Here is a 24172-nt window from a genome sequence, read left to right as displayed (position 1 = left end):
CGCCTGGGTAGCTCAGTTGGTTAAGCGTCCAACTCATCATTGTTTGTGAGTTCAAACCCCACGTTGGGCTCTGTGCTGACAGCTCAGAACCTGGAGCCTGCTTCGGATTCTATGTCTCTCCCTTTCTCTTTCTCTCTCTGCCCCTCCCTGCTGTGTTCTGTCTCTCTCTCTCAAAAATAAGTAAACATTAAAAAAATTTTAACAAAAGAAAACATTTAAAAAATTTAAGGGAAAAAATAAAAGAAACCTTAAAGATAGAAATCTATGTATGTACAAAAGACAAATCATTTATGTTAAGCTAAATAGCAGTTGTCTTCAAACTGAGTTGCTTCTATAGCTCCGTTTTCTGGGCGTTAGTTCAAACTTTTTGCCATTTAGCCTGAGATAAGTTTGTTTTTGTTGTTGCTCTGACTAGTTCTGGTGAAACTGAGAATCTTTTCTTGAACATATTTTCTTGTTTTGAGTTCTTTATCAGAGAACAGGAAATGAGAATTTAGTAGAAAAGTGCTATCTCAAGATAGAGTATGTATCTTAGGGATATGATCCTAGCAGAGGAAAAGATTACTTCAAGAGATGGCATTTCCTGATACCACTATAGAGTGATAAGCCCTTGGGAATTATGGAGGAAGGCAGTCAAGAAAGGTGGCAGCTGGACAACAGCAGGGAAATGTTGGGAAATTGGTTTCATACAGGGAAATCAGGCAAGTAAGTAAATGCATTCAGGATAATGAGAAACCAGTTTCCATTATTGAAGGACTTACAAATACGGAAAGGGAAGACTGGAATAGACCCTGAGGTGTTGGACTGGAATTGAAGCTATAAAGGGAAATATTTCATAACGTTAAAAGGATCGATTCAGCAATCCGTCAAGAGGACATAACAGACCTGTTTATGCATCTAATAACATAGTTTCAAAATATATGAAGCAAAACTTACAGGACTTCAAATAAAAAATGACAAATTCACAATTAGAGATTTCAATATCCCTTCATCTATAATTGACAGTATAAATTGACAGAAAATAGGTTAACATACAGAAGACTGACTTGACCCAATTATGTCATTTATAGAACACTCCGCACAACACAGAAGAATACATATTCTTTTCAAGTGCTTATGGAATGTTTACCAAAATAGATTGTATTCTGAATCATAAAACAAGTCTAAATAAATTTAAAATGTTTCAAATCATACAAAATTGTGTTCTCAGATCACATTGAAAATACATTAGAAATCAATAATGGAAAGATTTCAAGAAAACTCCCAAATATTTGGAAACTAGGCAACATCTAAATAGTTCATGGGTCAAAGGAAAATCTTAAAGGAAATTGTAAAATATTTTGAACAGATGGAAAATGAAAACAGACCTATTAATTTTTGTAGGATACTCACAGGGAAATTTATAGCACTAAATGCCTTTGTCAGAAAAGAAGTAAGATCTCAGACAAATTCTTAGAAATATACAAACTACCAAAACTGAAACAGGAAGAAATAGATCATCTGAACAGACCCATAACCAGCAAAGAAATTGAATTAGTAATCAAAAATCTCCCAACAGGGGTGCCTGTGGCTCAGACGATTGAGCGTCTAACTTCAGCTGAGGTCCTGATCTCAGATTTTTGAGTTGGAGCCCTGCCTCAGGCTGTCTGTCAGCACAGAGCCTGCTTTGAATCCTCTGTCTCCCTCTGTCTTTGCTCCTCCCCCCTCTCAAAAATGAATAAACATTAAAAAAAAAAAAAAAAACTCCCAACAAACAAAAGTCCAAGGCCAGATGGCTTCCCAAGGGAATTCTACCAGACATTTAAAGAAGAATTAATACTTCTTCTCAAACTGTTCCAAAAATAGAAATGGAAGGAAAACTTCCAAACTCATTTTATGAGGCCAGCATTACCTTGATTCCAAAACCAGACAAAGACCCTACTAAAAGGAAAATTACTAAAAGGTCAATATCCCTGATGACCTAGATGCAAAAATCCTCAACAAGAAACTAGCAAATCAAATCAAGAGTACATTAAAAGAATTATTCACCATGATCAAGTGGGAATTTATTCCTGGACTGCAGGGGTGGTTCAATATTCGCAAGTCAATCAATGTGATACACAACATTAATAAAAGGAAAGATATATATGTTAACTAGCTTGGATTTAAATAAAATTTGAAAAAAATAAATAAAAAAGAAGGATAAGAACCATATGATCCTCTCAATAGATGCAGAAAAAGCATTTGACAAAATACAGCAACCATTCTTGATAAAAACCCTCCAGAAAGTAGGGATAGATATACATACCTCAACATCATAAAGGCCATATACGAAAGACCCACAGCTAATATTATCCTCAATGGGGAGAAACTGAGAGCTTTGACTCTGCAATCAGACAACAAAAAGAAATAAAAGGCATCCAGATCAGCAAGGAAGAAATCAAACTTTTGCTATTTGCAGACAACATGATACTCTATGTAGAAAACTTAAAAGACTCCACCAAAATATTGCTAGAACTAATATACAAATTAAGCAATGTTTCAGGATATAAAATCAATGTACAAAAATCTGTTGCATTTCTGTTTACCGATAATGAAGCAGCAGAAAAAGAAATCAAGGAATCAGTCTCATTTACAACTGCACCAAAAACCATAAGATAAAAAGGAATAAACCTAACCAAAGAGGTAAAAATATCTGTACTCTGAAAACTATAGAACACTTATGAAAGAAATTGAAGAAGACACAAAAAAATGGAAAAACATTCCATGCTCATGGATTGGAAGAACAAACATTGTTGAAATGTCTATACTACCCAAAGCAATCTACACATTTAATTCAACCCAATCAAAATACTGCCAGCATTTTTCACAGAGCTAGAATAAACAATCCTAAAATTTTTATGGAACCACAAAAGATCCCGAATAGTCAAAGCAATCCTGAAAAAGAAAAGCAAAGCTGGAGGCATCATGATTCTGGACTACAAAGCAAGTCATCAAGACTACTGGCACAAAAACAGACACAGGGATCAATAGAACAAAATAGAAAACCCAGAATGGACCTACAACTATATGGTCAACTAATCTTTGACAAAGTAGGAAAGGATATCCAACAGAAAAAAGAAAGTCTCTTCAACAAATGGTGTTGGGAAAACTGGACAGCAACATGCAAAAGAATGAAACTGGACCACTTTCTTATACCATCCCCCAAAATAAATTAAAAGTGGATGAAAGACCTACATGTGAGACAGGAAACTATCAAAATCCTAGAGAACACAAGCACCCGCCTCTTTGACATGGGCCATAGCAACTTCTTACTAGACACATTGCCGGAGGTAAGGGAAACAAAAGCAAAATTTGTGACGTCATCAAGATAAAATCTTCTGCACAATGAAGGAAACAATCAACAAAACTAAAAGGCAGCCTACAGAATGAGAAAAGATATTTGCAAATGACATATCTGATAAAGGATTAGTATACAAAATCTATAAAGGATTTATCAAACAACACCCCCCAAAAAACAAATAATCTAGTTAAGAACTGGGCAGAAGACATGAGTAGACATTTTTCCAAAGAAGAAATCCAGATGGCTGACAGATACATGAAAAGATGCTCAACGCCACTCATCATCAGGGAAACACAAATCAAAACCATGATGAGATACCACCTCATACCTGTCAGAATGGCTAAAATTAACAACACAAGAAACAAGTGTTGGCAAGGATGCAGAGAAAGGGGAATGCTCTTGCACTGTTGGTGGGGATGCAAACTGGTGCAGCCACTCTGGAAAACAGTATGGAGATTCCTCAAAAAACTAAAAAGAGAACTACCCTACAATTCAGTAATTGCACTACTAGATATTTACCCTAAGGATACAGAAATACAGATTCGATGGGTTACATCACCCTGATGTTTATAGCAGCATTATCAACGATAGCCAAACTATGAAGAGAGCCAAATGTCCACTGACCAATGAATGGATAAAGATGTGGGGTGTGTGTGTGTGTGTGTGTGTGTGTGTGTGTGTGTGTGTGTATAATGGAATGTTACTCAGCCATCAAAAGGAATGAAATCTTCCATTTGCAATGATGCAGATGGAACTAGAGTGTGTTATGCTAAAATGAAATAATTCAGGCAGAGAAAGATAAATATACGATTTCACTCATGTTGAATTTAAGAAACAAAACAGATGAACACATGGGAAGGGGGGAAAAAAGAAAGAGGGGGAAATGAACCATAAGAGACTCTTAAAGATAGAGAACAAACTGAGGGTTGATGAAGGGAGGTGGGTGGGGGGTTGGGCTAAACGGATTGTGGGTGTTAAGGAAGGCACTTGTGTTGAACACTGGGTGTTATATGTAAGTGATGAATCACTAAATTCTACTCTTCTACTCCTGAAAACAATATTACACTACATGTTAACTAACTAGAGTTTAAATAAAAATTTGGAAAAAGAAAGAAAAAAAAAGATCTCAAATCAGTGAACTCAGTATCCACCTGAGTTCTGAGAAACTGATAAAGAAGAACCAATTAAGCCCTATGTAAGCAGAAAAAAATATATATCAAAGCAGAAATAAATAAAATAGAAAACAGAAAAACAATATAGTAGAAAATAAATTGAGGGGCACCTGGTTGGCTCAATTGGTTGAGTGTCCAACTCTTGATTTTGGCTCAGGTCATGATCTCATGGTTCATGGGATCATGCGCACGTTGGGCTCTGGGCTGACAGCAAGGAGCCTTCTTGGAATTCTCTCTCTCTGCCCTTCCCCCACTCTCTCTCTCTCTCTCTCTCTCTCTCTCTCTCTCTCTTTCTCTCAATTTCTTTCTCAGAAGAAAAAAAGAAAAAATTGAAAGCTGGTTCTATGAGAACATCAATAAAACTTAAGCCTGAAGTGCAACTAATCAGGAAAAAAGAGTAAAGACAAAAATTTTCAATATTAGGAATGCAAGAGGTATGTCAGTAAATATTCTGCAGATACTAAATAGATGAATAGATTTAAGCAAGTAAATTTGATAACTTTGATGGTGACAAACTCCTTAAAAGTTTGTCAAATTCCTTAAAAGATACAAACAACAAAAGATGACTCAGAAAGAAATATATAACCTGAATAGCCTCATATCAATTATAGAAATTGAATTTGCAGTTAAAAAAAAAAACCTTCCAGGAGAACCATCATTGTCAAGTGGATTTTATCCCAAGTGTACGAAGCTGACTCAATATTCAAACATCACTAAATATAATTATCCCAAGTGTACGAAGCTGACTCAATATTCAAACATCACTAAATATAATTCACCATGTTAATGGCCTAAGGGAAAAATACATGACCATCTCAATAGATGCAGAAAAAGTATTTGATGAAATTCAACATCTATTCATGATTAAAAGTCTTAGCAAAGCAGGAATAAAAGAGAATTTACTTAACCTGAGAAAGGGAATCTACTTAATCATACGTAATGGTTAAAGACTGAATGCTTTTCAGAAAGATCAGGAATATGGCATGGATATCTACTTCCAGCACTCCTCTTTAACGTTGTACTGGAAATCTGAGCCAGTGCAATAAGGCAGTGGGAGAAAATGGTATGCAGATTGGAAAGGAAGTCTCTGTCTAAAAAGTTTTTTTTTTGGGAGGCTGGTGACTCAGTTGGTTAAGCGTCCAACTTCGGCTCAGGTCATAATCCCACGGTCTGTGAGTTCAGGCCCCATGTAGGGCTCTGTGCTGACAGCTCAGAGCCTAGAGCTTGCTTCAGATTCTGTGTCTCCCTTTCTGTCTGTGCCCCTCCCCCGCTTGTGCTCTGTCTCTCAAAAATGAATAAACATTAAAAAAAATTTTTTGAAAAACCAAATCAATTCTATTTCTATAGATGAACAATTGGAATCAAAAAATTTAAAAATACCATTTCCAATAGCACCACCCAAAAAAGAGAAAAATACTTAGGTATAAATGTAATAAAATATGTGCAAAATCTGTTCACAGAAAACTACAAAACACTGATGAAATAAATCAAAGAAGACCTAAATAAATTAAGAGATATACCATGTTAATGGAATAGAGAATCAATATCATTGATATGTCACTTACATGGGCAGGGGCAGGGAGATGTCATTTAAGAAGAAAACCTTGGGGCGCCTGGGTGGCGCAGTCGGTTAAGCGTCTGACTTCAACCAGGTCACGATCTCGCGGTCCGTGAGTTCGAGCCCCGCGTCAGGCTCTGGGCTGATGGCTCAGAGCCTGGAGCCTGTTTCCGATTCTGTGTCTCCCTCTCTCTCTGCCCCTCCCCCGTTCATGCTCTGTCTCTCTCTGTCCCAAAAATAAATAAACGTTGAAAAAAAAATTAAAAAAAAAAAGAACACCTTAAGAAGAAAATAGTAAATCAAAAAAAGGTGAATTTAGGACAGTTAAATGATATAAAACCAAAATATAAAAATCAACTGTATTTCTATGTACTAGCAATAAACAAATGGAAAGCTTTATGGGTGGTGACTTTTCAATGTAGGGTGATTGGAGAACCTGTATGTTAGCACCATTAGGTCTTTCCTCTCAGGTCAGATTCCTCAGAGAGATTTTCCAGGATTCTGCTTTGAGGTTGGTGGCCTGTGCTTAGCTGTCAGTCTTCTAGGAGGGGAGTCTGGGAAGAAGGCTGGGGGTGAGGTTTGGGAAGGGAGGAGAAGAGCTAAGCATTCAGCATATAATCATTCTACTCCCTGGGAAGGGCTCCCCACACATTGGTTTCCATGGTCCTTGGCTTCATCATCTGGGAAGTTCCTCCTTATCCATTATCCACCTTGGTCACATCTGACTCCCCAGCAGGGAAAGGGGAGAAGACTTTATGTCCAGATTCCATCATAGGCAGGAGTAGTCAATGAAATATAAAAAAAAGTTGTTGGGTGGTACTTCTAAAGCTATCTTGATGCCCTGATTTTCCTCCTTTGTGTTGCCCAAAAATGAATGTGATGACTGGAGCTCCAGTAGCTTTATTGGGACCATGAGAGAAATGCAAAGAGAGACCTTGGTCTGACATCCTTAAGACCAAAGCTACCAATTGTCTACTTTCAGATACTCATTGAGAGAAAATTAAATTTTCTTGGCTTATGCCAATGAAATTAATGTCTGTTACTACCAGCCAAAAGTAATTCCTTACTAACACATTTGCCTTATTTCTGCTTTTGAATTTTCCAGTATGTGAATAACTTGTTATTTTAATGTCAGCAAAAATATTTGTGTGTCACATCTTTCTTGTAGAGGAGGGTTTGTTTCTGGTAATATATTTCTTTCCTTCATTCTCTAGTCATTTTGGAAAGCTTCAACTATGCTTTTAATATTTTTTTTTTAATTTAATGCTTATTTTTGAGAGAGAGAGAGAGAGAGAGAGAGAGAGAGAGAGAGAGAGAAGGAGCAGGGGAGGAGCAGAAAGAGAAGGAAACAGAGAATCTGAAGCAGGCTCTGCGCTGTCCAGGCTGTCAGCCAAAAGCCCAATGTGAGCTCAAACCCACAAACCAAAACCATGAGATCATGACCCGGGCCAAAGTTGGATGCTCAACCAACTGAGCCATCCAGCTGCCCCGATATTTTAACATGCTTTAAAAATTAGTCCATTTTCCTCTCCTTCATTATGGCCTTTATGTATCATCTTTTTCTTTGCATTCCTTTTTTTTTAAGTGTTTATTTATTTAGTTTGAGAGAGAGAAAGAGCAGGGGAGATACAGAGAGAGGGAGAGAGAGAGAATCCCAAGCAGCCTCTGAGCTGTTAGTGCAGAGCCCAATGTGGGGCTCAAACCCATGAACTGTAAGATCATGACCTGAGCCAAAATGAAGAGTTGGACAATTAATTGACTGAGCCACCCAGACCCCCCTTTTGCAATCCTTTTAAACAAATCCTAATCCCCCCTAGACAGATGAACCCCCTGACTTGGGTGGAGATGATATACTCCAAAACACAAAACAAACAAAACTAGGGGCATCTAGCTAGCTCAGTCAGTAGAGCATGTGATTCTTTAAAAAAAAGTGTTTTTTTAATGTTTATTTATTTTTGAGAGCAAGAGAGAGAGAGAGAGAGCACAAGTTGGGAAGGGGCAGAGAGAGGGAGACACAGAACCTGAAGCAAGCTCCAAGCTCTGAGCTGTCAGCACAGAGCCCAATGCAGAGCTTGAACCCATGAACTCCAAGATCATGACCTGAGCCAAAGTCGGTCGCTTGACCAACTGAGCCACCCAGGCACCCTGAGCATGTGATTCTTAATCTCAAGGTCGTGAGTTCAAGCCCTACATTGTGTGTGGAGCCTACTTAAAATTAAAAAACAAACAAACAAACAAAAAAACCCCACAACTATATGCTCTCTTTCCTTGATAATCTAACCCCCTTTTTAGGAGCAGATTCTTAGATCAAAGTCAACAGCAGATACCCAGTTTTTGCCTACTGAAGTCCATGCAGTTAAAATCCAGGGGCAAGCCACGCTTGGATGCCTCAGTTGGTTTAGCCTCCGACCTTGGCTCAAGTCACGATCTCACAGTTCATGAGCTCGAGCCCAACATCGGGCCCTGAGCTGACAGTGCAGAGCCTGCTTCGAATCCTCTGTCCCCCTCTCTCTGCCCCTTCCATGCTCATGCTCTCTCAAAAAATAAACACTAAAAAAATAAATAAAAATAAAAAAATAAAATCCAGGGGCAAGACTATAGCCATCAACCGCAATGTGGGTTATCACAGCCTGCAGAGACCAAAGGCCCGTGCTTACTAGAGAGTTTACAACCAGTTTAGGGAGAACCTCGTTGGAATATAAATTTGAAACAATTTTAATTCTTCCAGTTGTTGCTATGCAATGTGTCTGTTCAGTGCTATCCTTCCCCTTAACCACATCTCTGTCTTATTCCATAACTTAAAAAAAAAAATTTTTTTTTAAATTTATTTTTGAGAGAGACAGAGTGTGAGTGGGGGAGGGGCAGAGAGAGAGGGAGACAGAATCTGAAGCAGGCTCCAGGCTCCAAGCTGTGAGCACACAGCCCGATGCAGGGCTCCAATCCATGAACCGTGAGATCATGATCTGAGCTGAAGTCGGACATTTAACCGACTGAGCCACCCAGGCACCCCTCATTCCATAACTTTTAAGTCAATTCCAGTTGTGAAATTCAGTCGATCTCGTGTCTCTAAGACTCAGCTCTATTCATTTTAAACTTCACCTTCATATCCAGTTCAAAATTCTCCTCTGCTCCATTCTTTCTCCCTCTGTCCCCTCTTGCCAGGTTCGGCCAAGGTTCTGGCTGATACGAGTCTGTGGGAGGCATGCTCTGCTCACACATATCTCCCTCATTCCTCCGCCCTCTATTTCTCCTCTGATATGGGAAGGGAAACCAAGAGAAGGAGAAGTAGCCTCCATCCTGTCACTAACCTGACAAAGTGGCCATCCCTTCTTGTTGACTGATCAAAGTTGCTGACCAGCTCATTAACTATTGGCTTGATGACAGGGTGGTGGCTCCAACAGGCCCTGAAGATAAAGGACTCACTGTCAAGCCACTCCCAGAGCCACTGGCAGACTCTGGTCTCATTCCCCAGTTGCATGGGTGCCTGATAAGACTGTGGCTCCCCAGTTCTCAGTCCCAAACTATGCCAACAACTCATACTATACAGAAAAATTGGAATTCCAGGGGCTTAAGTAAGTGCCTCTGGGGCAGGTCCCAGTGATCTGCATGAAGGAAATAGCTCCTCCTTTCTCTCCCCGTGTGCTGCAGTCCTTTCTTCCTGATGTAGGCCCCAAATCTTTCTTCCTGCTCATGTTGATTTTACCCAGGAGATACATAAGGAGGGGCCTTGGGCATCCCCTGTGCCCTGGCCCTGGTGAAACATGGGAATATCACATGGCCAGAGTGTGTATGTGTCACCTAATGTCTGTGCTGAGGAAAGGCTGAGCGAAGGGGTCCAGATCCCTGACACTAAAGTGTAGTCAGAGAACAAATCAGAAGCAGGGTAAATAAATGCTAGAGACTACCAAATACTGATGGGCCATCAAACTGGATTTACTTCCTTCCCTGGGAGGAATTGCTGAGCATTCGTACTGTGATTTTGAGCCATGTCGATGTCCCCCTGAAGCAAGGCCAATTTAGGCTTGTGGTTACCTGAGACTTGGATTTTGGTTGGGGGCTAGAGATAGCTGGAGCCACAGCCCACTCCCTCCCCACTGCTCCCTTCTATCTGCACATCTCTCCTTTTTGCCTCCTATGCAGGGAAACCCCACGACCCCATGAGTCTGATTCCATTGACTACTCCCCAAGGTGGACCTCTAGCTCATTCCTCTGTGTGTGAAGGAAACCCTCCTTCTCAAATCCAGGATGGAGATTATAAAGGTTGGGGTGTAGAAAGAGGAAATACAAAGGGGAAGGAGAATTTATCCTGGGTTTTGGAGTCCAGAGAGAGAAGGACGTGTAATGGGTGAGGAGAGCTGGAAAGTGGGGGGGGGGGGGGTTGGGGGTGGCGGGGCCAGGTCCAAGCCTGGACCCCCCTCAGCTGGCAGTTAGAGTGTATGCATCCCAAGTGAGCAGGTGACAGGGCAGAAGCCAGTGGGGGCTGGGAGATAGAGATGGTATTTATTCTCCGAGAGATTTAGCAAAACCCACAGACATATGGGTTTTTTTTTTTTTAAGATTATTTATTTAGAGAGTGAGTGTGTGTGTGTATGCACATGAGCGGGGGTGGGGCAGAGAGAGAGGGAGAGAGAATCCCAAGCAGACTCTGTGCTGTCAGTACAGAGCCTGACTCGGGGCTCAATCCCATGAATGGTGAGATCATGACCTGAGTTGAAATCAAAAGTCAGACACTTAACCAACTGAGCCACCTAAGCCTCCCCGAGACATAGGGTTTTAAACATGAGATGATAATCTGCACGTGTGTGCGGTGGTAGCTCACACACCAGCTTTGGATCAGAAGCGGCATGACATAGGGCTGGTAGGATTCCTGCCTGAGACCCACCAGGCAGAGGAGGACTACGTCTGTTGAACTGATACCTTCCCAGAAGAAAGGTGAAGAGACACAAACCACTGACAGTTTCTTCTTTCTCTGTCCACAGATCTTGTACATCAGAGTTTCCTGACCTAACAGCATGGTCCCTCTGCCCCCACAGCCCCGCCCCGCCTGCAAGTCCTCTGGCTCTCTCCCCAAGGAGCTCTCGGACCTGACCCATCTTCTGCACTGGCCTCCCACCCCAGGAGATGCGGGGGACCTTTTGGCCTCCACCAGTCCCCAGACTTCCACCTACCACCTGAGGGATCGTTCCCAGGCCAGCTACACCCTGGGAGGCTCCCTAGAGGCCATCCTTGTCGCCAGAGACCACCAGGGCAGGCCCAAGACCTGTGGTGGAGATCTGTTTCGGGCACAGCTGCTGGGTCCCCACCTGAAGGCAGGAGTCCCTGGGGACATCCAGGATCTGGAGAATGGCACCTACCTGTTGTCCTTCCCTCTGCTGTGGGCTGGGCAGGCCCAGGTGCGAGTGCAGCTGATCCACTCCAGCGAGGCAGTTAGGGTCCTGCGGGGAATCTGGAGAGACCAATGGGCCACAGTTGATTTCATGGGCTATTTCCGAGGACCCACAGGATATGAAGAAATTGTGACTTGCAATGTTAACCCCCTGCTAACTGGGAAGGAAGAGTCTACCTGTCACTACAAGGATGAAGATTCTGGTGAGCTCTGGTTCTGTGCTCGACCCCCAACCCTGCCCTGCAACTCACTGGTAGGGCATTCAAGTGGACATTACTGGAATGTGACCACACCACACGAGGAGGCCCTGCTGGCATGGTAAGAAACCCAGCATTATCTGGGATGTCTGCCCTAACCCTTGAACCCCAGTCCCTGTGATATTCTGCCTGAACAACTACCCTTGTTCATCTATTCCCTTCTATTAGATGTGTTTCCTACTGCGTGCCAGGTCTCATACTAAGTGCTGACTACTTCTGTGTAATGGTCAGAATACCTGCCCTCTACAAGTTTTCAATGAGGAGATTCCTGACTTTTGTTTGGGTTTGTTTGTTTGCTTATATTTTTGTTTGTTTGTTTTTTGGGGAGAGAGAGAGAGAGAGAGAGAGGGAGAGAGAGAGAATCTTAGGCTCCACACTCAGTGTGGATTCTGACACGGGGCTCAATCCCACGACCCTGGGATCATGACCTGAGCCAAAATCAAGAGTCAGACACTCAACTGACTGAGCCACCCAGGCGCCCCTATGGAGATCCATGACTTTGGAAAACACAGTGTGATGAGTGCCTAAGTGCAGTATACATTGAGTGGTTTGGGGACATGGAGAAAAGGCAACCCACCTGCCTGTGATGATCGGGCAGGTGACAATTTAGCTAAGGCTTGAAGGAGAAACATGGACCTCTGGCAGAAGAGAAGCATTGCAGGCATCTTTGCTCTTCTGACTGCCCCTGTAAGGAGAGACATAGGGTAGAAATTACCAGCATATGTGGTCGGAGAGTATGGAGGGTGGATGTGACCCCCGAGTGAGAGGGGAGCAGAGCCTGCAGCCCGGAAGCTGAGAAAGGCTGAGAACTGTCCTCAGTCTCGGGGGGGGGGGCAAGCCTCCCTGGGTGGACACAAGATGGGAGTCATGGAGGGGAGATGGGCAGACAGCCTACTGTCCCTGAGATCTGTGGCAGGGTGGGGGTTAGAGAGACCCAAGGGAGAAGGGAGGCATTTTTTAAGGTGGGAGACCTGCGCATCTGGTCTCCAGCAGGGAGAGTAGGGGATGGAGGTAAAAATGGGGTCCCAGAAGGTGGCAGGGTGGAGGCAGAATAGGGGTGGAGGGACACCCCCACTGAGTGGGGGAAGAGAAGAGCCAGAGGTGTTTACAGAGCAGGCTGGCTGCTGCTGCACCACCCCAAGGAGCACAGAAGTTCTTACTGGCTGCCATGAGGACTGGAGGAGGTGAGCCGAGCTGGAGGCCCTGGCAGTGCTGAGGTGCCTGCTGGCCTCACCAGGTACCCATCTCTGGAGGCTCTCGGTAGTTCATGTCTGGGGAATTCCCACTAACATTTCCTTCCTGGCATGAGAATTTAGCACCAGGTAACCTTTCCAGACCAATTCTTATGCTCCCTTTGGTCAGAAAAGGAGAATCACATATCCTTTTTGCATTGGTCGATTAAAAATACATCTAAGGTTATGGGGTGCCTGGATGGCTCAGTCAGTTAGGCATCCGACTCTGATTTCGGCTCAGGTCAGGGTCTCGCGGTCATGAGATCAAGCCCCATGTCAGGCTCCATGCTGAGCGTGGAGCCTGCTTGGGATTCTCTCTTTCTGCCCCTCCCCCACTTGCACTCTCTCTTGCTCTAGCTCTGTCTCTCAAAATAAATAAATAAACATTAAAAAATAAATCTAAGGGTAAAAACAGGAGCCATATCAGGATGTCACTTGGGGTACATCCCAGAAGTCTCTGGAGTGAGAGTACGTGGGTTCTGATCCTGGCTCCACCTGCTCGATTGCCAGCTTCTATCCATGTGATCTCTGGCAAGTCACTTAACCTGTCTGAACCTCTGTTCTCTCATTCATAGAGGGGGATAATAATAGTACTTCCCTCATAGACTTGGGGTGAAGAGCAAATATATTTAATGTGTATAAAGTGCTTAGAACAGGGACAGCATATCCCAGCTCTCTTGGCTGTTACAATCTTGGCCCAAGTGTTTTGCTGCTGTCGAGTGGCCCCTGCTCTGTCAGACATGGTCCAAAGTCGTAGAGGTCCTGGGGATGGGAGAGCAGGGCAGACGTGGCCCCATCCTGTGGGAGCTAACAATGTATTGATAGAAGTTTGGTGTTAAACAGATAACCACACATGTGAGGAATGTATAACGGACATGAATTTGCAGCCCCAAGGTCAGGTGTTTTCTGTATATCAACTTTAATCCCATCTGAGGACCTCTGCAGCCAGGCTGGTGGGAAGAGCTCCCTTTACCGAGGGTCCTGCAAAGATACTGACACCTTGGCCATCTGGGATCCTCCCGTAGTCCTCCCCAAAGTGCCCGCTGTTCAAGCTTGTGTAATCTTGGGCTCTGCTGGGAGGGCAGGCGTCTTCCACCTGGGTCGAGAGTCCTTAAGATCATCCTTTACCTGCTTCTTGAAGCTGTCACCTCTAGGGGGCACTAGGGCCCTGACAGTCTCAGGGCAGGCCATACTCCTGCATTTTTCTAGCTTGTAGGAATATTCTCATCCCTTCTCCCTTCCAGAAGCAAGTTCCCCTCTCCTCCTCAGACACAGCCCCTTCAGTAAGTCCATTCCTTCATTCAGCAAATGCATGCTGACCATACTCTACATGCATGGCCCTGCTGGAACTGGGAATGCAGCAGTGAAGATACAGCAAGGACCTTGCCTTGGTAAAGCTTATTTACAACAGGAGAGAGGATGATAAACAATAAACATAACAATAAGTAAATAGTATAGAATGCTAGAGGAGATGGGGCACCTGGGTGGCTCAGATGGTTAGACGTCCGACTGATGATTTCAGCTCAGGTCATGACCTCAAGGTTTGTGGGTCCGAGGCCCGTGTCGGGCTCTGATGCTGACAGCTCAGGGCCTCCTTGGGATTCTCTCTCTCTCTCCTTCTCCCTCTCTTTCCCTCCCTCACTTTCCCTCTCTCTCTCCCCCTCTCTCCCAAAAATAAATAAATAAACTTTTAAAAATTAAAAAAAAAAAAGAACGCTAGAAGGAGATTCGTGCTAGGGGAAATTGAAAACATACACGAGGTAAGGATTAGAAGTCCGATGGGGGCAGGTTGCGGTGTTAAATAGGGGGTCAGGATAGACCTCATTAAGAATTTGGCATTCCAAGCTCCATGCTGAGTGTGGAGCCTGCTTGGAATTCTCTCTCCCCCTTTCCCTCTTGCCCCTCCCCCACTCGTGTGCATTCACTCTCGTGCTCTCTCGCTCTCTTTTTCTCTCTCAAAAGAAATAAACTTACAAAAAAAGAAGAAGAAGAAGAAGCTGACATTCATGCAAAGACTTAAAGGGAATGAGAGAGTTGGCCCAGGATGTACCGGAGATGAGAGGGTTCCAGGCAGAGGAAATGCCATAGTATGCCTGGAACAGCAAAGGAAGCCAAATAGCTGGGATGGGGTGAAGGACGGAGAGGTGGGCAGGTGAAGACCAGCGGTGTTAAGCAAAGGATGCAGCATGACAGGAAGGGCTCTGTGAGTACACTGATTTTTTTGCTGTAAGTGTAAAGGGAGTCATTGCAGGATTTTGAGCAGAAGATGGACACGATATGATTCATATCATTTACAGGGTCTCAGACCGTTGCATTGAGAATGGACTGCAGGTTAAGGGAAAATCAGGGAGACTGAAAGGTAGGAGGCCTCTGCTTCAGGTTGCAGTAGTAGAGGTGTCCACAGTGATTCATTTCTGGGTATATCCTGAAGGCAGTGCCCATAAAATGTCCTGAGGGAACACGGAATGTGCTAAAAAGCGAGAACTCACATGTGGCTGTGGGGCTTGGGGCCCGCTTCCCTGGAAGGACAGTTGCAGTTGGGGGGAAGGGTGGGGGTAGAGATCAGGAGTTTGGTCACATGCATTAGACACCAAGTGGAGATGTTGAGCACATGGCTAGACTCACAAACCTGGAATCTGGCAGAGAAGTCTAGGCTGGAGATCTTGGCCGAGTGAGACCACCAAGGGAGGGAGTGTGATCCGGATAGAGGAGTGAAGGCTGAGCCTGGAGCATGGGAAGAAGGGGGCTCACACAAGGGGCTACCAGGGGAGCCCTGGTAGGGGAGTCCTGGCAACCAGGAGAAGAGCGAGTCCCAGGGATCAGGGAACAACTGCTGGTCTAATCGTGATTGGGGAGAATCCAGCAGGAGTGGGCCCAGTAGGACCAAGAAGAGAGTTAGCACTTCTTACAAAAGGCTCCAAGCCCCTTCCTGTATAAATCATGTTTATAATTCCCTGTATTTTTGTGATGCTTTGATGCCTTGGGGCCATGTGGACCCAGGGAGGGCCAACCCCTCCCAGGGTTAGCTAGCTCTTAGAGAGGCCTTGAGCATACCACCCAATTTTAGTGCACCCCACCAGCCTGCCTCCCTCTATCAGGCTCCTACAGTCTGGGCCAATGTCCTGGGCCTGAAATCACCCCAGAGCAAGTTACTGACAACCAGAATCTGCCTCTATAGCCCAGAGCCCACTGAAATCATTCAAATGCTCCAATCCCAAGCCTCCTCAGCTGCTTACCCTTCCTTGCCTATTCCTTCCTGTGAAAATCACTACAAAGGTTTGTGCCCTCTGTTTGCTCTTACTCCCTCTGCCCCCAACTGACCCTGGTGCATCCCCCTGTGGCCCCATGTGGTGCACTGTGCCCCTGCCTCTCAGGGACTCTGAGTAACCCCCTGTCTTTCTCATGGCCATCATCTCCTGATGTGTTGGCCTCCCCAAAAAGCCTGGGTACATAAAAAAAATTTTTTTTAATGTTTATTAATTTTTGAGAGACACAGAGTGAATGGGGGAAGGGCAGAGAGAGAGGGAGACACAGAACCTAAAGCAGGATCCAGGCTCTGAGCTGTTAGCACAGAGCCCGACGTGAGGCTTGAACTCACAAACCATGAGATCATGGCCTAAGCCGGACGCTTAACCAACTGGGCCACCCAGGCGCCGCATGCCTGGGTACATTTTAAAACAGCTCTGCTTCCTGCACTGATGGGATCCCCGAGGCAAAGAACCTGGATCCCTGAACTCCAGCTTGCAATCCCTCTCCTGACCCCAAGCCTTCAGTATCTCCCAGGAGCCCTGACACTAGACAGATGCCCTTGATTTTGAGAACTTCCTTTCCTCCAAGAACCCCAGTCTCACCTCAGCCCAGGGTGCCTTCCCATCACGCATTTCCATTAAGGGCTTCCCTCTTGCAAATTGGTTTCTCTTCAGGAACGTGACAGACAAGGTCCTCCCTCAGGGTATTTCTCCAATCTGGGTGGCCAAGGAGAGCAACAAGAGTCTGGGTAAGTGACACTGGGGCTTGCAGAAAAGGCAGCACGTGTTCCATGCCTGTGGCTTTAGACTCTTCTGTACCCACAGATTGTTCTGCTCACAAATAATTGTTTACAGTTCTGTCCCCTCGACAACCATGCCACCCTGGGATCCCAGGCCCAAAGCCCTCTGGCTTCTACCACCAAGATGTGTGGCACTCACTGTTCTGCTCCGGACGCTCCTTCTCCACTGTTGACAGCATCCTGGGCTGCCTGGCTGGTCACGTCGTCCACATGATGGGGGACTCCACACTTCGGCAGTGGTGGGAGTACCTGCGCGACACTGTGCCCTGTGAGTGGCCGTGAGGGGAGAGGGCAGGGCTCCTAAGGCAAAAAGAGAAGATCCAGGGCTTTGAGAAGGCAGAAAACATTTCAGGAGAGTGCTGTGGAAGGACCAGATACTGGGTTTGGGGCAGAGGCAGGGATGGGGAACAGGTTGCCCAGATTGCACATAATGCCAACAATTAGGTGGATGATCAGAGGCTCTAACAGTAGGGTGGATGTGTTTGAAGAACGATGAATAGATAACCTTACCTGGAAGTGAGGATTTGCCAAGGGATATTGCAGGAATAGAGTTGGAATTTAAGAAAAGTGCTGTAGGGAAATCAGGGGTTTCTCTTGTGACTTTGGGAAGACACTGAATGTTTTCATTTTGTTTGACTGAATGGTTGAAAAAGCACATTACAAAAACCAGTTATAAGACACTGGTAGGTCAGCATGCAGGCTGGTGAGAGACTAAATTGGGGTCAGCAGTAAAGGAAGCATTATACTGGGGGAACTGACAGCTTGTTGACTGATTGCTTCTAGAAAGAAGGGAGATGACCAGGTAACTACAGATAACAGAAAACAGACTCAAAATGGAAATCACTGGGGTGCCTGACTGCGTGTGGGAGCAAGGGACAGCGGTGGTAGAAGATGGTGTACTTATTTTATATTCTTCATATCGGGTTGTGTGGGCGGGTCTTCTGGGGAGTCTGTGCGTGAGGCATTTGAACACAGGGGACTGGAAGTGAATTGAGATGTCCAAGCTTCAGACAGAGTTTCATATTTATTTATTCCCTGGAGGATAAAAGTTAAAAGAGGTGAGAGCATCATGAAGGGTGAGTGCCATCTGAGCCTCCAACTTTTGTGGCACAGATTCCACAATATAATGTAACATGGGTTAAGGAATATGCTTTATCAGGGAGCGGGGGCAATGTGAGGGCCAAGGAAAGAAGGAACGTCAGCACTGAGCTGCCTCCCCTACCTGTCTCCTATGATCCTAAAGAGAAGTGTGCAGGGTGGGTCTGTGCTCTCCTGGAAGAGAACCCCCTCAGGCTCTCCCTTGTCACCTACAAGTGTGAGAGCAGCCATGTTGGGCTTCCTGGCACCCGAGGGATGTGGGCCGCCATTTGTTTACAGAAGTTCTAAAAGTACCAGCTGCCCCCACCTAGAGATCTTGAGGTCTGGGCTGTTGTGTACGCTCCTGCTTGAGGTATCAAAGCCCTCTGCCTCCCAGGAGGGTTAGTCTCGGTGCAGCCCCTTCCTTCAGGGAAAAAGAGAGCTCCAGTTCTAATTTGGTGTTTAGGCAATCTGAGGTGACCTCCCAGGGTCACTGCCCGTGGCAGTGGAGTAGGTGACTTTCCTACACAAGAGGTGTATCTAGAGATGAATAGAAGTTCATGACAGAATGTTGGGAAAACCAGATCCTCTGCTAGCTGATTTGCCACCTTTCTGTGAAATAGAAAAAGGTGCCCCCCTGTGCCCACAGAGCCCTGAAGCACAAGGTAGGGCAAGCAGGCAGAGACATCGTGCAAAGGAGGGGCCTTTTATTGCAGATGTGTCTAGCTCTCTATCAGGGCATACAGTTGAGTGACCAGACCTGATTCCAGAAACTTCTGGCTCCCTCGGTTGGCCACCATTGTGCAAAGACACACTGGACAGCCTTCACTCTCTAGCCTGGGGCAAGTCTGCATCCAGGGGTGGCCAGAGGGGGCCAATGGATCAATCCAAGTTGAATCCTTTCTGCTAAGAAAGGAAGGAGCATCCAAAGGAACATCAATGAGACAAAATGCCCCAGGGGCTAGGGAGGCTGAGGACTGAGAATAGGTTTGGGGGCTTGGTAACTACTGGCGATATCACAGATTAGGGAGAACATAACCAGGTGCCTGGGCCAGAGGATGCTTGTGTCCTAAGGGGAAACTGATGCTAGATCTTCTATGTAATTAAACGAGAAGTACAGTCCCATATTAGCCTCTAAGCTTCCTCTTGTCCTCCCCACAGCCCTGAAGCCTATGGATCTACACACCACATATCAGACGGGGCCCCTGATGGCGGTGGAGACCGCTCGGGGCATAGTGCTGCACTGGCGGGCCCACAGCTGGCCCCTGCGCTCCCTGCACACACCAGTGGCCTCCCTGCACTCTGTGGTCCGGGAACTGGGGGGCCTGGCCGGGGGCCCCCACACAGTGGTGGTGCTGGGCCTGGGCGCCCACTTCACCACCTTTCCCCCATCTGTCTTTGTGCAACGACTCGCAGGGATCAGGGCAGCCGTAGCTGCACTGCTGGCCCGCGAGCCCCGCACTCTCGTGGTCATCAAGCTGGCCAATACCGGCTACAAATCTGTGTATGGCAGTGACTGGTTCACCCTCCAGGTGAACCGGCTTCTCCGAGCCGCCTTTGCTGACCTCCGTGTGGCCTTTGTGGACGCCTGGGAAATGACCTCCAGTCTGGCTCTGCCCGACAGGATCCACCCAGGGCGGCTTATTGTCCGCAATGAGGTCAACTTCCTCCTGTCCTTCATTTGCCCCATTTGAGTGCTTCTGCGGGTCCTGGGCTGTGTGGATGGAGGCGCTGGTGTGAGGATCAAGCCTGGAAGCCCTTCCCCTCAGCTGTCTGTACCTCTTCTCTTAACTTTTTGTTTGTTTGTTTGTTTGTTTGTTTGTTTGTTTGTTTGTTTGTTTTGGATGAGGGAAAAAAAGATTTTTTATTGTATTTTAATTCAAACTTATTGGGTTCCTGGTGAGTTTTAAATTTAAAATACTTTATTAGCCAGTTCTCAGCGTTGGTTCTATGAATTGTTCATCTCATTTAACTATTTTTCTCCTAGTTCTTTAGTGTTTTGGGTTTTTTTTTATAATTTAACTTTATTTTTTATTTTTAAAAATTTACATCCAAATTAGTTAGCATATAGTGCAACAATGATTTCAGGAGTAGATTCCTTAATGCCCCTTACCCATTTAGCCCATCCCCCCTCCCACAACCCCTCCAGTAACTCTCAGTTTGTTCTCCATATTTATGAGTCTCTTCTGTTTTGTCCCCCTCCCTGTTTTTATATTGTTTTTATTTCCCTTCCCTTATGTTCATCTGTTTTGTCTCTTAAAGTCCTCATATGAGTGAAGTCATATGATTTTTGTCTTTCTCTGATTGACTAATTTCACTTAGCATAATACCCTCCAGTTCTATCCACGTGGTTGCAGATGGCAAGATTTCATTCTTTTTGATTGCCGAGTAATACTCCATTGTGTGTATAGACCACATCTTCTTTATCCATTCATCTGTCAATGGACATTTGGGGTCTTTCCATCCTTTGGCTATTGTCGATAGTGCTGCTATAAACATGGGGGTGCATGTGTCCCTTCGAAACAACACACCAGTATCCTTTAGATAAATGCCTAGTAGTGCAATTGCTGGGTCGTGGGGTAGTTCTATTTTTAGTTTTTTGAGGAACCTCCATACTGTTTTCCAGAGTGGCTGCACCAGCTTGCATTCCCACCAACAATGCAAAAGAGATCCTCTTTCTCCGCATCCTCGCCAACATCTGTTGTTGCCTGAGTTGTTAATGTTAGCCATTCTGACAGGTGCAAGGTGGTATCTCATTGTGGTTTTGATTTGTATTTCCCTGATGATGAGTGACGTGGAGCATTTTTACATGTGTCGGTTGTCCATTTGGATGTCTTCTTTGGAGAAGTGTCTATTCATGTCTTTTGCCCGTTTCTTCACTGGATTATTTGTTCTTTGGGTGTTGAGTTTGATAAGTTCTTTGTAGATTTTAGATACTAACCCTTTATCTGATATGTCATTTGCAAATATCTTCTCCCATTCTGTCAGTTGCCTTTTAGTTTTGCTGATTGTTTCCTTCGCTGTGCAGAAGCTGTTTATTTTGATGAGGTCCTAGTAGTTCATTTTTGCTTTTGTTTCCCTTGCCTCCGGAGATGTGTTCAGTAAGAAATTGCTGCAGGCGAGATCAAAGAGGTTTTTGCCTGCTTTCTCCTCAAGGATATTGATGGCTTCCTGTCTTACATTGAGGTCTTTCATCCATTTTGAGTTTATTTTTGTGTCTGGTGTAAGAAAGTGGTCCAGGTTCATTCTTCTGCATGTCGCTGTCCAGTTTTCCCAGGACCATTTGCTGAAGAGACTGTCTTTATTCCATTGGATATTCTTTCCTGCTTTGTCAAAGATTAGTTGCCCCTATGTTTGTGGGTCCATTTCTGGGTTCTCTATTCTATTCCATTGATCTGAGTGTCTGTTCTTGTGCCAGTACCATACTGTCTTGATGATTACAGCTTTGTAGTGTAGCTTGAAGTCTGGGATTGTGATGCCTCCTGCTTTGGTTTTCTTTTTCAAGATTGCTTTGGCTATTTGGGGTCTTTTCTGGTTCCATACAAATTTTAGGATTATTTGTTCTAGCTCTGTGAAGAATGCTGGTGTTACTTTGATAGAGATTGTGTTGAATATGTAGATTGCTTTGGGTAGTATCGACATTTTAACAATATTTGTTCTCCCTTGGAAGAACATGGAATCTTTTTCCATTTCTCTGTCTTCTTCAATTTCTTTCACAAGCTTTCTATAGCTTTCAGTATATAGATTTTTCACCTCTTTGGTTAGATTTATTCCTAGGTATTTTATGGTTTTTCTTCTCTTAACTTTTCTAATGCACAGGCAATAAATCCACCAGTGAGAATTGGGCTGTGGGCGGCGGGGGTGGCAGGTGAGGGAAACCTGGCAGTGCTGAAGGGATGAGGCAGAGCCACAGCCAGAAACATCTATCACATCTGTGCATATAAGGATTGTCATTTTATGTGCTGGAGTCTCCATTTAGAATGCCAGCGAGCCTTGAAAAGATATAAGAGAGGGATTCCATTTCAGTTCATCAGAGCCACCCTCGTGGAGAGCCCGACTATATATATAAAGACTTTTCGGGGTTGATGTGTAAAATAAAATATTTCTCCTCATTGTAAAAGTAATGCAGTGCTTTTTGTAGAAAACTTGAAAAGGTACCAAAAAAATAACAATGAAAATAAAAATCACCTAGAATCCCATGGCTGGGAGAAAATCACTGTTGAAATACATATATTCCCAACAGTTTCTCAATGCATAAAAACAAAATTCTATACCTCTTCCTTTTATTATTATTTTTATTTACTCAAGATATATCTGATGGGTTTATTCTGAGATTCTAATGGACATTAATTTGGTGTGTGTGCCCCTTGGTCAGTTCAGGTCCTACAAGAAGCAAGTGTCAAGATAGGATTAGAAGTGCAAATATGTTTAGTAGAAACACCTACGAGAGATAATGCGGAGGAAGCCAGGTAAGGCTGGGAGAGCCTTCAGACCTGATGCAAGGTTGACCTGGAGTAAAGGATGAAGAGAAGGAAGGTTGGGTAGAAGCATGCTAGACCATCGTGCAGTCTAAGGAAATTTTGGCAAGACCAGTGAGAAGTTCTTGAATCACAGTTGACCATCAGAGGAGTCCTGTATCTCCCAGGAAGGGGCCAGCCTCAGTATCCCTGCCGTGCTCAGCTGTTGGCTGGCAGCAGCCCCATGGGAAGAGTGGCCTCACTGTGAGGGATGTCAGAGGATAACAGCTGGGGCCCTTGGTCAAGTACAAGCCCTGCAGTCCACTAGGAAGGCAACAAACATTTCAAATAACTCGGGAAATACAGTTGATTTTCTAAAAGAATGACAAAAGTCAAACTTCAGTCAAAGAAGACATTACTGATATGATCCAGCAATTCTACTTCTGGATATTTATCTGAAGGAAAGGAAAACACTAACTCAAAAATGTATCTGTACCCCCACGTTCACTGACTACAGCATTATTTATAATAGCCAAGATATGGAAGCAACCTAAGTGTCCACCAATGGATGGATGGATAAAGAAAATGCGGTATTTATGAAACAGTCAAGGACTGGAACAAGCCCCTGGACACCCAGGGCACTCCCTCTGGGCTCATATCCCTTTCCCTGAAGGGCAGAGCAAGAATCAAGGAGGAAACCGAGACTGGTTCCAACTGATCCCAGATGGGATGGTCACCAAAATTGACCTTTCACCAACTTTTCTCATCTTAATGCTAAAAAACATGCCCAGAGGTAGAGACTTAACATGCAAATGAAACGTCCTGTGCATGAAGAAGCATGTTCTGTCAAATGTACCTGTGCCCCCACTTTCCTGGGCTTCCCCACCCCTACTTGCTTAAGCAACATTCCTTTTTCCCACCTCGGCCCCTTTAAAACTCCCTGGCTATTGTCTGGAGAGCCAGTATGACACCTTAGTCATGACTTTGTCTCCCTTCTCCTGCAGCTATTGCCCCAATAAAGCCTTGTCTGTACCTTTAAATTTGGGGTCCATCCTCATTTCTACCATACCTGGGTCCAAGGACCCAAGTGTGGCACCATATACACAATGGAATATTAGCCAAAAAAAGAAAGAAATCCTGCCATTTCTTTGGGTGGATCCAACAATATGGTTGGATTTTGAAGGCATCATGCTTAGTGAAATATGTCAGATAGAGAAAGATAAATGCCAAATGATCTTCCTTATATATGGAATCTGAAATAAACAAAGAAACTCCTAGGTAAGGAGAACAGAGTGGTGGTTGCCAGAGGTGGGCAGGGGGGCAAAATGGGTGAAGGGGGTCAAAAGGCACAAACTTCCAGCTAGAAAATAAATAAGTCCTGGGATATAATGTACAGCATGGTGACTACAGTTAATAATACTGTATTGTATATATGAACGCTGCTAAGAGTAGCTCTTAAAACTTCTTATGGCAAGAAACAAAATTTTGTAGCTATGTCGGTGACGGGTGTCAACTAGACCTATTGCGGTAATCATTTCAATAATACATATATCAAATCATTATGTTGTATACCTGAAGCTAATACAATGCTAACATCAGTTATATTTCAATTAAAAAATTAAAAAGGGTGTTTCTTGGTTTAGTCGTCTAATAGACTTTCCCA

The 24172-nt window shown here is 44.5% G+C and overlaps 1 protein-coding gene and 1 long non-coding RNA gene across 4 annotated transcripts in view; one reads left to right on the top strand and one right to left on the bottom strand.

Moving 5' to 3' along the window:
• Positions 1-20148, top strand: part of LOC125153904 (NXPE family member 3-like) — a 49423-nt gene extending 29275 nt beyond the window's left edge. For all 3 annotated transcript variants that reach the window (XM_047837373.1, XM_047837371.1, XM_047837372.1), the window contains 4 exons: positions 11032-11756; positions 16851-16924; positions 17031-17243; positions 19214-20148. In XM_047837373.1, the coding sequence (XP_047693329.1) occupies positions 11065-11756; positions 16851-16924; positions 17031-17243; positions 19214-19746 (1512 nt within the window). In that variant the 5' untranslated portion in view covers positions 11032-11064 and the 3' untranslated portion in view covers positions 19747-20148. The remainder of the gene's footprint in view (positions 1-11031; positions 11757-16850; positions 16925-17030; positions 17244-19213) is intronic.
• LOC125153911 (uncharacterized) lies at positions 11408-16892 on the bottom strand. The gene is made up of 3 exons (XR_007147619.1): positions 16779-16892; positions 12273-12380; positions 11408-11498 (listed from the first exon to the last, which is right to left on the bottom strand). It is a non-coding gene; the product is annotated as an uncharacterized LOC125153911 (long non-coding RNA).
• Positions 20149-24172: the final 4024 nt, after the last annotated feature.

Source organism: Prionailurus viverrinus, chromosome E3 (genome assembly GCF_022837055.1).
Source record: "Prionailurus viverrinus isolate Anna chromosome E3, UM_Priviv_1.0, whole genome shotgun sequence".
Lineage (NCBI taxonomy): Eukaryota > Metazoa > Chordata > Mammalia > Carnivora > Felidae > Prionailurus > Prionailurus viverrinus.
This window is presented reverse-complemented; position numbering and strand designations above follow the sequence as displayed.